A 13,688-nucleotide genomic window follows, 5' to 3' on the forward strand; every position below is an offset into this window, starting at 1 on the left:
GAGCCATTCTTAAAGTTCAGCACAGTTATCTTTGAATGAGCCCAGATGTGAGTTTTCTGAGAAGTAATGCTGATCTCCAGTCAGATTAACAAGAAATTCCCCCAAATTGGCCCACCGAGTGCGGCGTCATTACACCCAAAGTATGAGGTCACAAACAAAAGCATGTGACCTCATACAAGGGCATGTCCACTATAGCAGGTTCTGAATGGAGGACTCATTGTTATTGTCTTTCTGCCTCTAAAAGTAAAACCTAATCTGGTGTTTCCATTAACTGACTGATGACTCATGATGACGATGTAATTTACTCAAAGCCTTTTCAGTTTTAATCTACTGGCTTTAGTGTCAACCATCGTTAACTGTTATACAAACTGCCAGAAATTATAACTAAAGTCATGATGTTACTGTAAATGTAATTTCTGTTTTTGTTAGAACAAACATTTTCAAATGTTAAACTTCCTCTCTCTGAGTCTTCTTGCTCTGTACCCTGTCATCTTCTTTCTCTCATCTGGTTTTCCCTTTCCTTTTGCTCATCTCACTGTTTTGTTTTCCTTTTTTCAACAGGAGCGATTCCAAGTGAAAAACCCACCTCACACGTACCTCCAAAAGCTGAGGAGTTATCTAGACCCCGCAGTCACAAGAAAGGTGAGCACCCTCGCTAACATGCTATCCTGTTCCACCGGCCTTGCTGTTCCACTGCCGCAGCTTTTTCCTTCCTCTCTGACCCCTCTATCTCTTGTCCAGGATATCCCCACAGCTGAGGAAAGATTGCACACAGTGCTTCTGGAGCAGACAGCTTGGGAGCTTTAGTTACAAAACAGTCAACAGTGTGACTTGGTGAGAAAGGAGACAGTTGTTTATCTGGAACGCCCAAGTTTGAGAAACCTCTGCCCAGCTGAAATGTCATTATCCTTGAATCCTTACCAATCCCTAGCGGTGTTGTTCTGTGGCTGACAGCGCGCTCTGACCTTTCTGTAAGGACGAGCAATAGGGAAAAAAAAGTTTCTTGAAGGCAGAGGAGAGAATAATAATGTTGAAGACAGAGAGAGATGTGGTTTGCTAATTGCTAAATAGACATTGCCCTGCAGCATGGCACAAGCTAACAGGAGATATCAGAAGTGTCATCTAAGAAGCCAGCTCTAGCCGTTTCCCTGGCTGCTTAGAAGGAAGCAGAAGGGAGTAAGAGGAGGGGCTCCATGAAGCATCAGCCAGCTCTCAGGCTTAGCCAAAATTAAGTCTTTTTGGCCTGGGTGAGAGAGCTGTGGGAGAGAAAGTGCTGGGAGACCGGTCTCTGTGATAAACAAATTAACCAATAGACTCTGCCAGAATAACAACAAATAGCTGAATAATTCAATTTGCACTGATTGTAGTTAAAATTTGACATCACAATAAGCCAGCTACAGCAGCATGAACAGAGCTATAATGGCTGTGGAAAAAAAGAGAACAATGGCACACATATATAACATAAACTCCTACAAATCACAGCACACACAGAGTTGCTGAATTACATTTCATACAGTACATTTTGTGGGTAATCAGGCCTGCATTATTGTTGATGTGCAGGACAGTGATTCCCAACTGCTGTTAGCTCAGTCGGGAATTCTGCAGTTTTACCAGTGGTACGTGAAAAGATTGTGGAGTAGCTTTACTTCAGCTATTACAATCAGCTATAACACCTCAACACCACGTGCTGAGATATGAGAGTATAGTTATTGTGTAGAAATGTTGAAGAGTTAGCTAAAAGTAATGGATAATGTGTAAAACAGTCCAAAGTAATGGTAAATGGTTGAAATAGATAGCTACAAGTAATGGATAAACAGTATAATAAACAGTTGAAATTTTGCTGACAGTAAACAGTTGAAATTTTGCTGACAGTAAACAGTTAAAATAGTTAAAAGTAAACAGTTTGCTAAAGTAACAGTGGAAATAGTTAGCTAAAAGTAGCATTTGGTACTAAACGTAATGTACAAATGGTTAGCTAACACTAAACAGTTTACTAAAAGTAATGGATTAACAGTGGAAATAGTAGCAGTTGGTAATGTTACAGTTGGCTACAAGTAATGTATAAATGGTTAAAACATCCAGCCCCTCTTAGTGGAAGCCGTTCAAATGCAAACTAGACCAAACCACAAATCTACACATTTGGTTCAAATAATAGCGCTAAACAACATTTTAATTTAAAATCATTTCCAATCAACACATTTCATGAAGAGTGCTGTCCAACATTTACATTTACTCATTTGGCAGACGCTTTTATCCAAAGAGACTTACATTTGAGGAACAACATACAATCATCAATAGAACATCAATACAGCAAGAGATCTACACCTGACAATACAAACCAGTAAGAGCAGCAATAAATACTAATAAGAGCTAATAGTATATATGACTTGGCTGTGAAGATCTAGATGGAATAAGTATTCATCGTCCCTGCTTCTTCACCTTCTGCTGAAGTGCTTTTGAGCAAGGCACTTAACGTCCAACTGCTCCATGGGAGATATCAGTGGCTATCAGTATGTGCGACAGTACCCTTTTGCAAATTTCCTGTTTTAAGAGATTTAGGGTGTATAAATGGGTTTTTGTGCGGTTTGGAGTGTTTGGATGTAATAAATGGAAGGATCATTTCCATTTTAAAAGAATAACTTGACATGCTCTTATTTACTTATTTTCTGAGAGTTACCTGAGGAGACCAACACCACTCTTATGCCTGAATCTGTTAAATATGAAGCAACAGTTAGCCTAGCTTTGCAAAAAGACTGGAAACTGAGACATAGGGACTCTTGTTCTGTCCAAAGGTAATAAAATCTTACTAGCAGCTCTAAAGTTCACTAATTAACATGTTTAGAGCTGTACAAAGAACAGAGTGTAAAAACAACAAGTGGGTGAGTTTTAGAGGTGCTAGTAGGTGGAATTTTATTTCACGCCTGGACAAAAACAGCCTGTTTTCAGTGTTTAAGCTAAGCTAACTCCTGATTGTAGTTTCATGTTTAGCTTACAGATATGAGAGCGCTATCAATCTTTTCAACTAACGCTGGGGAAAAAATGACTAAAAGTAGTTCCAAAACGTCAAACTATTCCTTCAAGAAGATGGTGACCATGTTTTAAGCTCTCGGGGTGTAAATAAGCCCAGCGACCCTGTACGCAGGATAAGCGTTTGACGATGGATGGATGGATGGACGGATGGGTGTAAATAAGCAACGCTGTCATGGCTGAAGGACCTCAGACAGACTAGACAGCATGTACTAATGCTTGTTTGTCTAACAGAGCTGATCTAAGTGACGTCCTCCTCTTTTTTTGGGGATTAAACTCATCTGTGGTCAGGTCTATATTAAACCACCCTAGATTAGACTTGCCCAAACCTCCTTTTGTTTATTTATCATCTTGTTTTTAATGTATGTTCTCACTGGCCGAGACACGTGGGCTTTTTGGGAAAATCTGCCTGTCCTGAATTGCCTCCTTGATCAAAAACTTGAAGCAGACAAGGAAACAGGAAATGCACGAGAGTAAAGTGAGAAGGGCAAGGGAGAGGGAGAGAAGAAGACTGAAAAAGGGAGAGAGGGTAGAGGGGGAGAAAAAGATAAGGACAGAGAACGAGAGCAAGACAAAAAAAAAGAAGCACAAGAGAGCACGGGGGAAAAGAGAGAGTTATGGGCTTCTTTCTACATTCCTGCTCCATCCCCCTTTTCTTCAAACTCAAAACAATTGCTACTTTGTGCCGCTGTGAGAGAGCTGGAGGTCATTGCCTCTGCTTTCCATAGGCAGGCTCCGGTGCATTCCTCTGGGCAGCTCCCAGCCAATAGGCAGCCAAGGAGGAAGAGCTCCAGTCCAACTAGTCCCCAAGAATGTATCAGCCATTGATTTTTTTTCCCCCAGGATGACCCCTCCTGAGCTCACACTGCCCCCCCCCCCCTCCAACTCCTAGTGCTTTCTCTCTGCTCTCACTTTCCCCTTTCACAGCTCCCTCCCTGTCTCCACCTCTTTTCCTCCTTTCCTCCTCATGCTGTCTTCACCCTCCACCCCCCACCCCCCACTGTCGGCTCTTCTCTCTTCCTGCTCTCTGCAGCTGGTAGTACTTAAAGTGTGGAGTGTAGGGCGTTTGGTGGGAGAAGAAAGGGGGGTGCCTCTGGGAGCCTGCGCAGTACCCTTAAATATGCTCCACTTTCCACGCAAACACACAAAGGGCTCCTCCCTAATAAAAACACTCTGTTTCTCATCTCCTCATGTGCCAAACACACCGCCCAAGCCCAAAGACAGAGACTAGAAAGAGAGAAAGACCCTAGCTATGGGAACAGCTCTCTTTTCTTTAGATGTTTAATAATAGGTTAACACAGGGCTGAGCTCTGTTTCCTCCCTGATACAAACGCATCATAGAAAGTGATCAGGCCCTCTATCCCTGAGTGGATACTTGGACTCTTCTCTTCTCTTCTCTTCTCTTCTCTTCTTTCTCTTCTATTATCTATATAAAAGACAAAGTCCCAAAAAAAAGTGACTTGGTGATTAATCAGTTCTGCAACATAGTTGCAGATTAAGTTTCAGTTGATCAACTTATTGATTAATCGACTACAAAACCTTTTGTATATTGTTGTAGAAGGTTCGACTGGGGACGTCTTGATTATTTCAAATCGTGACAGTGAATGGATTTGTTTGGCCTGGGAAATTATTAGAAACCATTTTTATATAAAAATACCTTCCCTGAAGTTACATAATTTATAATGTTTTGAATTTTTAAGGACTTGATTTTCTTCTGTTTTTTCTCCTTTTGACTTAATGTAATTTTAGGCTAGTGACATTTAAAAAGCAGATTTTTTTTCTCCTCTCATCTGATACAACAGTTTCACTCCCTCTCAGGGATTTCCCCCTCCTGCCTGATCACCACTGGCCATTCACGTTGCTTGTTTTGTTGCTGCGTTTGTGTAACAGCCTGAAGGACCTTTCTGTTATCGGTTTTGCTGATCACCTCCTGTCAAAAGGATGAAATCAAAGAGGAACCCGCTCACTTTCCCTCTTCTGTTGTTTTCCATTTCATTCACTGGCAGCTCATACCTTCATGCACGTCCCTCACACACTTCTCTCTTATTGCTGTAGCCACAGTAACAGGGCTGAGAATGTGTGGTGTGTGTGTGTGTGTTTGTGTGTGTGTGTGTGTGCATGTGTGTTTGTGAGGCTGCTAGGTGTCCTGGTGGGGCTTGAGAGGTCACCAGTTAGGTTGCTTGATTTTATCACAGTCCTATCAGCAGGGATTACTGCTATATAAAGACCAACGTGAGCAAACAAGATAGCGGGAACTATTCCATATTTACAATTTCCAATGAGTCAGCTCGCCTTCTGTTTTAACCTGTTGAATAGTTACTGGAAAGTAAAAGGCCCGCTTTAAAATCTTATGAGAACAACCCAATCTCAACTTAGATTTTTATTTTTTTTTGTAATTAATGCACGGCTTGCCTGCTTTCACATTTAAATGTCACTGTGTGGTTGCGTCTGTTTGCTTGACCTTTCTGTCAGAAAACGTTTTCTCGAGCCAAAACATCCTTGCCCTACCACTTGATGATTTACAGTTCTAGTAGTATGATGAAATATTAACTACCCCTCCCCCCTTTCTTTCCTCAGAAATTCAGACGGAGAGTTCAGGAGTCCACCCAAGTCCTCAGAGAGCTGGAAATTTCGTTACGGACCAATCATATTGGGTGAGTCACTGCAGGATTGTGTAGCTCTTGTGCTAGCATTGAATGTCCCGAACTGCTGGCTGTATGAGTTTTCAGGGGGAAAAGTCTGACATTCCAGACACCCGGAGACGCAGACATTGACACTAACCACCACCACCGCCATCCCCCATTCATCTCTGGGGCTCCGGCCTAATATTACACAGAAAGCCATGTGGGGAATGGAGAAAAGATGAATCCATTAATTGTTTGGGGCGGCGACACATGAACAGACTCTGGAAGGAAAACACATTTTTCTTGCAGTAGTTGAACTGCTCAGCTTGACACTTAAGTGTGTCAGTCTGCCATCCTGAAGAGGTATTATGGATGTTACTAAGAGGGCATGATTTAACAACAGATAAAAACACTGGAGGATTCAGGTGTAATTCCAGGTATTCCAGGTTAACAAGCCTTTGCCTGCTGCAACTGGTAGTGATTAAGTCTTGTACAGTCATCCTTAAGGAAAGATCAATATCTCAATGAGCGCCACACAATGCCTCAGTGTTTTGTCTTGCTCTAGATCACAGGGCTCGTCTCTGTGATTAAAGACGCTGATAGTTAAAGACTGTGATGGATTGCTCAACACCATTAATGAGGCCTACATTCTGGCATCATTTATAAAGGCAAGTTCTAAATGAATATACAGCATGGGGACAGAAAAGAAATTATTTCATTTTATGTTACGGTCAAACTGCAGTACACAAGAGACATTAGGCACAGTACAATGTAAGTGTAAATAATAGTTTATCAATTAGCCTTTAATTCACTTAATGATTGGTGTGCTTTCATATCTATTTCAACATAAAAGAACAGAAAGCTGGCTTAATTAAATCAAATCAAATGTAAAGTAGCAAAACAGTTCTTAATTCATGCAGTATGACAGAAACGGGACAAAATAGTGGCATTAAAGGGAACACTACCGATTTTACACATTAAAGTGTGTTTACAGGTCTTGGAGGGCACTACTGCTGCATATGTGAAGGAAGTTGTATAAAGCCTTTTGTGGCTACAGAGGGAGCTGCACAAAATCTGATGTGTTACCTCAAGTGATGTTATGTCGGTCAGGGCAGAAGACTTCAAGTTTGAAAATAAAAATGTCTGGGGATGTAGAGTCAGAAGGAAGTAAGCTTACCAGACCTCTGTAGCACATTCCTCATCTCTGCTTGAAGATAGCAACTCATGGCTACATTAGCCGCTACTAGCATGACATCCAAATCTACAGCTGAACTGGCAGTGGTCTGGTTGCCTTGTGGGTAATGTAGGTGCCAGGCTTTGAAAAGCAAGATGAATACATGGAATAAAAAAGACAATAGATCTTGTTCTTGTTCCGGTTTCGGATGTTTTTTGACAGTCCATCTTGATTTCGACAAGTGCAATGTTCTGTTAGTGGTATAATTTCACTCTGAAAAAAGAATGACCTTGTTTTCCAATGATTGTTGATTATCAATCATTTCTTACTTACATGGTTGACAGTAGAGTTGGTATATGTGTCTATAATTTAGGAATTTATTACATTTACCAAAGATTACTTTCCCAGAGTTTGTTGGGATTCGTGGTAAGGAGTGGTTCAAAATGTACTTGCATGTTCAAGCACATGATTCTATTTATATTAAATTAGTATATGCATGGTTTCAGCACACCACCGTGTGTATTGCTGTTGAAGGTGGGTGGTCACAGGAAATATGGAGACCCTGTCAGGGACAGGGAGAGGTATCCATGAGAACATCTGCTGGCCACAGACAGCAAAGATGCAGAGATACACCGGTTATACAACCATCACATGTTCTGAAATACTCACACATGTTATCTAAACTACATCTCTTATGCCCTCTGTTTTTCTTGTTTTCCTCCCTCCCACACACACACATATTACTTTACTCTAATTAGTCTATTTCACACAAATCATCTGGTGTTTCTGACAACACTGTCTCTCACACTCCTACACACTGATTATACACGGATCAGATTCTTCTCTGCAAACCAAAATAAACTTAAACCACAGCCAGAGATGTCTGGCCAATCGGTTGAGGCACTGTTTACATGGATTAATTCTTTTTAGAGACCCTGTGTTGGTAAACTAGATTACATAAATAATCTGCCTAATCTAGATTAGACAATTAAGCATTACCATAATGGCAGAAGGACCTGAAGAGAGAGATAGAGATAGTGGGGTAGGGGGTGAGGGAGCAAGATGTCGCCCACTCAGACAGTGAATAATTAATGCTTGTTTTCAGAGGTGAAACAGAGAAATATATCTATATCATGTAGGCTTTGTATAATGGGCAGATTGTCCCCGTAGGAACACTGCTGATAATAACCCCGGCTCCCTGCCTGCCTGCTTCTCACATGTTGCTCAGTGGTCAACAACATGTGGTGAATGGGAGGATTGTTAGTTAGTGTCCTGTGGTAATGATTACCATGTGGCCAGACAAGGCCACACCTCCAACCCCTTTTAAAACCACGACGGGCCCCACCAGGCACTGCTTTACTGCTCGCTGTCGTTAGTCTTACTCGCTCCTATGGAGTTACACCACAGGGGAGCTGATAAAGAAGCAGCTAGTGGATTTTTAAAGCAGTTTAGTCTTACATCTTCATCAGCACAGTACCAATCAAAAGCCTTTGTGTTATTATGTTTATGCCCTGCAAATTTCTCTAATCACTGAGCAATCAGGCCTGTCGAAGCAGTTGATGCACCAATAAAAAGAGACAGGGCACCTTCATAGAACGCGATAAAATAAAGATGTTCTGTGATTTGGCTCACACTGCTTATAAAAATAAAAAAAGCACATGTCAAAGGTAGCGGGAGCTTTCCTGTGAAAAGCTTGGCATTTCTATGCAGAATAAAAAATGAAAGCATGCAGTATGCTGAATGGGTGGCCCACTTCAGTGCCTGTAAAGAAGGTGAGAAGGGGCTTTTGATCATTCTGGGGTTTGTCTTTGGAGTTAGAGTGTGTGTGTGTGCGGTACAGAGATAGAGAAAACAGGCAGAATGTAATGCAATTCTGTATATGTGTGTGGATGCCGGTGCTTTTGCAAACACATGCATGAGTGATATGTTTGTTGCTCTAAGCCAGGAAGCTTTGAAGTTTTCTCAAATGGGTACAATTCTTCTTGGTAAAGGGAGGGCGAAATCGAGGGAGAGAGGGTGAATAATCTGAAAACATCTGTATACCAAGGTCAGGCATGGTCCAAGCCTGCATAGGTTACCACGCATTATATACTATACAAATAATCTCAAATATCTTCATTTTCCAGATTATTAGTCATCACATGACCAAATAATTAAAAAAATGTTGTGCAGTGTGTGTGTGTGTGTGTTAACATTTTGTGAGGCATGTTGATATTAGACATGTTAAACATAGATACTTGTTGAGATGCACTGGCGTAGTTAATTAAACACGTAGTATATACAAACAAACAGGGAAAAAATGGAAAGAAAAGAGAAAAAATAAGAAAAAACAAACCTTCCATCCAACCACATTGAGTGCTATCCCTAGAATGGTGTCATTAAGACTGAGCATGGCTTCCAAGGTTCTTTCTCAAAGCAGTTTTTATTTTTTATAATTTTTTTTATACACGTGTGAGGTACTGGTCACACTCCCAATTTTTTCCAGACTCTAAAATTCGTTTTTATTTTTAGCTGTAATTATCCCAGACGATGAGTTTTTGTTGGAATCCATTCAACTAATATAAAAGATGATTCTGATTCTAACTACTGATCAAGTACATTTGAAAGTGTACCTAGAACTCTATCCAGATTTGTTGCACTGATAAAACTTTTGTTAAACTTGTTTTCACCTCTCTTCAGGTGGGTAAGAGAATTCTTAAATGAAGAGAACAAAGGCCTGGACGTGCTGGTGGAGTATCTGTCTTTTGCACAGTATGCCGTCACGTAAGTCACTAACTCTTTCTCTCTATACCAATATAGTCTAGATGCAGAAGTGACAACCAGCACAATGCCGCTATTCTGCTCAGCTGCTGATGCATCTCACACAATACCACCACCACCGCTGCTGCCTGGTTTTCAGAAACACTGAGTCACTCGGGGCCCATTGCTGACACATTGGCATCGTGTATAATACCAACCATAGGCTTCTATTCATAGATTGATGGTGTGATTATTAGTCAGTCACAAGGTCCCTATTCAGGGCCAAAGAGCCACGCAGTTAAATTTTTTTATTCACCGCCCCCCCCCCCCCCCCCCCCACACACACACACTTCACCATATGTTATTATGGTCTGTCCACATTATGAATGGTTAGCCGTAAAAGTGTGTTTACCCAGAGTACCACTGCAGCAGCATTTAAAAGTCATGGAAACGAGCAGTCAAAAAACTGAAATAGATCATAACAGGTTTGGCATAACTGCCCGCTCTTTCCAAGGTTTCTGCCAAGTATAACAAAACATGAGACCTTTTGCTTACCTATTATGTCTAAACCAAAAACTTTCAATTTTAGCGGTAGCACTGGAGATGAGCACATTTTCACCTCTGCCAGCAATCATTAATATTAATGCCTGACCAATATATGAGACACAGTACAGGTATATGTGAGATAATTACTTAGCTTACAACAGATGTATCTGTATTTTTTATATATATCTATATTTAATTATGTTAGCTGCTGAAGGTATAGACAGAAGTGTATGCTTAGTGGCTCGCTAACTTATGAGGCATATTGAGTTTAACTTATGGTCAGTACAGGTGACATGTTGGTTACCTTAGCATTTTTGTCATCTTAGCTAGGCTATCTTAGCTAGACTGGTTGCTGGGCCACTGGTTGATAAGGTACTATGACGACTGGCAAGGAAAGGCTTTTCGCTAGCACATGTAGCATGTGTCAAACTGGTCTAACAGATGTTATCTAAACATTGTACTGTTTTACTGTTACTGTCATGTATTAAATAAAGCTTATTTTCAACTTTGAAATGTTCCACGTCAAACATACCTTTAAGTAAGAACATTTTAGGTATTTTTTTTGTTGTGTTTAACAAAACAGATCATGGGTGTTTATATTGTTATCAAATTTATATTGGTATAGTCTGGCTTTAATACCAAGTAAACGTTTACTGTCTTGGTTTCTTATTTTCTGTCTTGTTTCCATGGTGCAACAGGTTTGATGGAGACTGTGTGGAGAACAACCCAGAGGCTGCGATGGATAAGTCTAAGCCCTGGAGCCGCTCTATAGAAGACCTGCACGGAGGAAGCACCCTGCCGTCTCCCATCACTGGGAACGGCATCACACGTGCTGGCCGACATTCCACAATACGGTACGATGCACACACTTATTAATGGTTAAAAAGATTCACCATTATTCATGTTTGTTGGTGTAATTTGTTGCTTTTATAAACAGCTTTTCTAACACTAACCTCCCCCCTCCTCTTTTACCTAGTGTTAAGCTGGAACAATGTGGTTGTATTGTGATTATTTTGAGAAGTCACACATTTCATATGATGCATCAGCAGCCCCTTTATGTGGTCATGAGGTTTGTAAGACTTTAAATGGATTAAGAAACATTTTTGCCGCAGGAGTCAAATACCATTTATCTGGATTTTTTGGATTGTCAAACTTGGACTAGTTTTACACATGATTGACAGCAATGTCAATTTTTTTTCATGTGACAGATGATGCAGCTCTTTTATGGAGCAAATCTTTTTTTCTGTTTTGTTTTTATGAACACCAAACAGACCATTTTAACTCCAAATCCTGTGCACAGAGGATTTCACAGCAGTTAATTCATAAGCCTATGCTAATATATGCTCTGAAGCACAAATCCCATTCAGTTGTGCATTATTTCTCTAATCCTCCCTGTCCTTCTATTGATGTTTTGGTACAACAATCACCCTTAGTTTTCTTGCTAAGATAACACATGAAATAAGTCAATGTAGCGTACAAAAAATTTACATCTTTTGCATTCCTGTATTACAATTATTTAGACTCAAACCTATGTTTGCCATCACTCATAGACATGGTGTGTCTTGTTTATAAAGCCACACCTATAATTTGTGGTTTAGTAGAAAATCAATGCAAACTTTATTTGGAAAACTTTTGTGGGAATGTCTTTGGTCTGTCAACAAAATTATGAAATTCTTGGACTAGAGTTTGCAGCAGTTTGCGTATTGGATTTACGTATATTTACTGTGTGAGGCAGACATTTGAATGGTACGTTTATAATATCAATATAGGCCCCTAAGTGACCCCTACATCACATCACCACGCATATGCTGCCTCCAAATGTACCCTTGTTTCATCACTTTCGAGCATGTACAATGTGTGTTATATGTTATATGTCCGAGTGTCCTCAGAGAGGCTGACTAGTCTTCTGTTCTGTCCTGGTGTTCCTCCATAGTCGTCTGCTCTTCTGTCTGCCAGTCTTCAACAGAAGGCAGGTTTCAGGTCTAATGCACATTGAGCTTCCTGCAGCCTCTTAACCCTGCAACCCTGCTCCCTCCCAGCACACCCCCACACATGAACACACACTCACATACAAAATCCCTCTGCCTCATTGTACATTATACCTCCCTGCTAGCACTACCCGGTTTATTTGTCCCGCTGTCTGTGTCGGGGATGTGAATTATTTGTACTACCAGCCTCCCCCCCTGCGCTTGAGACTGAATTCTCCTTTCCTTGGAGCAAATGGGGTTTTCTGCACTTATTGTTCTTGCCTCTGTGCCTGTGTGCTGCTTGTGTGGCTCCCTATATGCCATTCTCTGTAGAAGCTAACCTAGTTTCTACAAAAGCCGTGTAAAAGCTAAGGCTTTTACTAGCCTACAACCACTAGGATAGATTAGGTAGCCTCCAAAAGTATTTCTGTATTTTGGATGCATTATCTGCTTTCCTACTTAATAAGAGATGTCACACTAATTATGAAGCATTTGCTTTGGTCTACTGTCTACTGTTTTATAATTCTTGAATGTCCATTATACAGAATATTTGGCCCTTATTGTGTTCATATGTCTATAGATTAGCTTAAAAAGTGTAAACTTATCCAACAACTGGGTGTCAGATTAAGATTTGTATGTGTTTTCTTCAAACTGCCATCTTGAAGGACACCAAGCACACTGAGCTGTCCAAAGTGCTCCCAAATAAGACGGTATGTCTACAGAGCTACATGTAGATGGCTAGCAATATGTAGCTGTGTTAGACCTGTATAGTATAGCCTATAGTTATAGCTGCAGTGTTTGATGTTGTTCTGTGGTGTTATTTAGAAATTGCTCTGTTTAATTGTGTTTTTAGAAAATGGGCAGGAAGTTTTTGCATTCATGTTTTGTGACCAGCAAGGCTCAGTACTTTCTCCACAGCGCTCCTCACCTCTCTTCTTCCTTCAGTTTTGGATGCCTTGGAGTCATTTTCAGTCTGGGACTTTGACAAACAAATAAATAAGTTTGTTAAATCCAGCTTCAATCATCAACATAATGTTTCCAAACAGAGCAAAATTCATTGACCATTAATTAAAGACCATTTTATGCCTTTATTGGATGGCTAGGGGGAATGACATGTGACAAAGGTCCCTTGCCAGACTCGAGACGTTGCCATTATATAGTCAGCACTTCAGTCCTTCCCTGCTCTATATTCTGTTCAATCAAGCCCTCTGGATCAACTGTATAATATATAAAATGTTACATAAAGTTTAGTTGAGTCATTTCCTATCCGGTCAATGCATTACACATTACGTAATCATTTATCATTACCTTTGTTTGAAATTAAGAAATATTGTGACTCATTTCCTCCTTATTGTGCCACACCTCAGTTTGGGTGTTGATTAATCAGGAGAGGGAAGGCCCTGGATAAAATCCTTTTAATATTACTTTTCACCACAATGACGATGTCACCACATCTTTGAACATGACATGCAGAATACTCACCTTTTTTTAGTTCACTCAGAGCAATGCTTACATTCATGACAGTTACACATTCACACTTGCTTCCCAGTACAACCATGCTGAACTGCTGGCCATTGAGCAGCTCCACTGAAGCACTTGGGGTTCAGAGAC

The 13,688-nt window shown here is 40.6% G+C and overlaps 1 protein-coding gene across 6 annotated transcripts in view; it reads left to right on the forward strand.

Annotated features, from left to right (window-relative positions):
- fmnl2a (formin-like 2a) overlaps positions 1 to 13,688 on the forward strand; it is a 59,814-nt gene that overhangs the window by 23,703 nt on the left and 22,423 nt on the right. For all 6 annotated transcript variants that reach the window (XM_038720384.1, XM_038720388.1, XM_038720386.1 and 3 more), the window contains exons 3-6: positions 562 to 642; positions 5,605 to 5,681; positions 9,505 to 9,588; positions 10,809 to 10,964. In XM_038720384.1, coding sequence (XP_038576312.1) covers positions 562 to 642; positions 5,605 to 5,681; positions 9,505 to 9,588; positions 10,809 to 10,964 — 398 coding nt within the window. The remainder of the gene's footprint in view (positions 1 to 561; positions 643 to 5,604; positions 5,682 to 9,504; positions 9,589 to 10,808; positions 10,965 to 13,688) is intronic.

Source organism: Micropterus salmoides, unplaced genomic scaffold, assembly GCF_014851395.1.
Source record: "Micropterus salmoides isolate LMB-PRFRI ecotype aquatic unplaced genomic scaffold, ASM1485139v1 Ms_hic_scaffold_15, whole genome shotgun sequence".
NCBI classification, from domain to species: domain Eukaryota; kingdom Metazoa; phylum Chordata; class Actinopteri; order Centrarchiformes; family Centrarchidae; genus Micropterus; species Micropterus salmoides.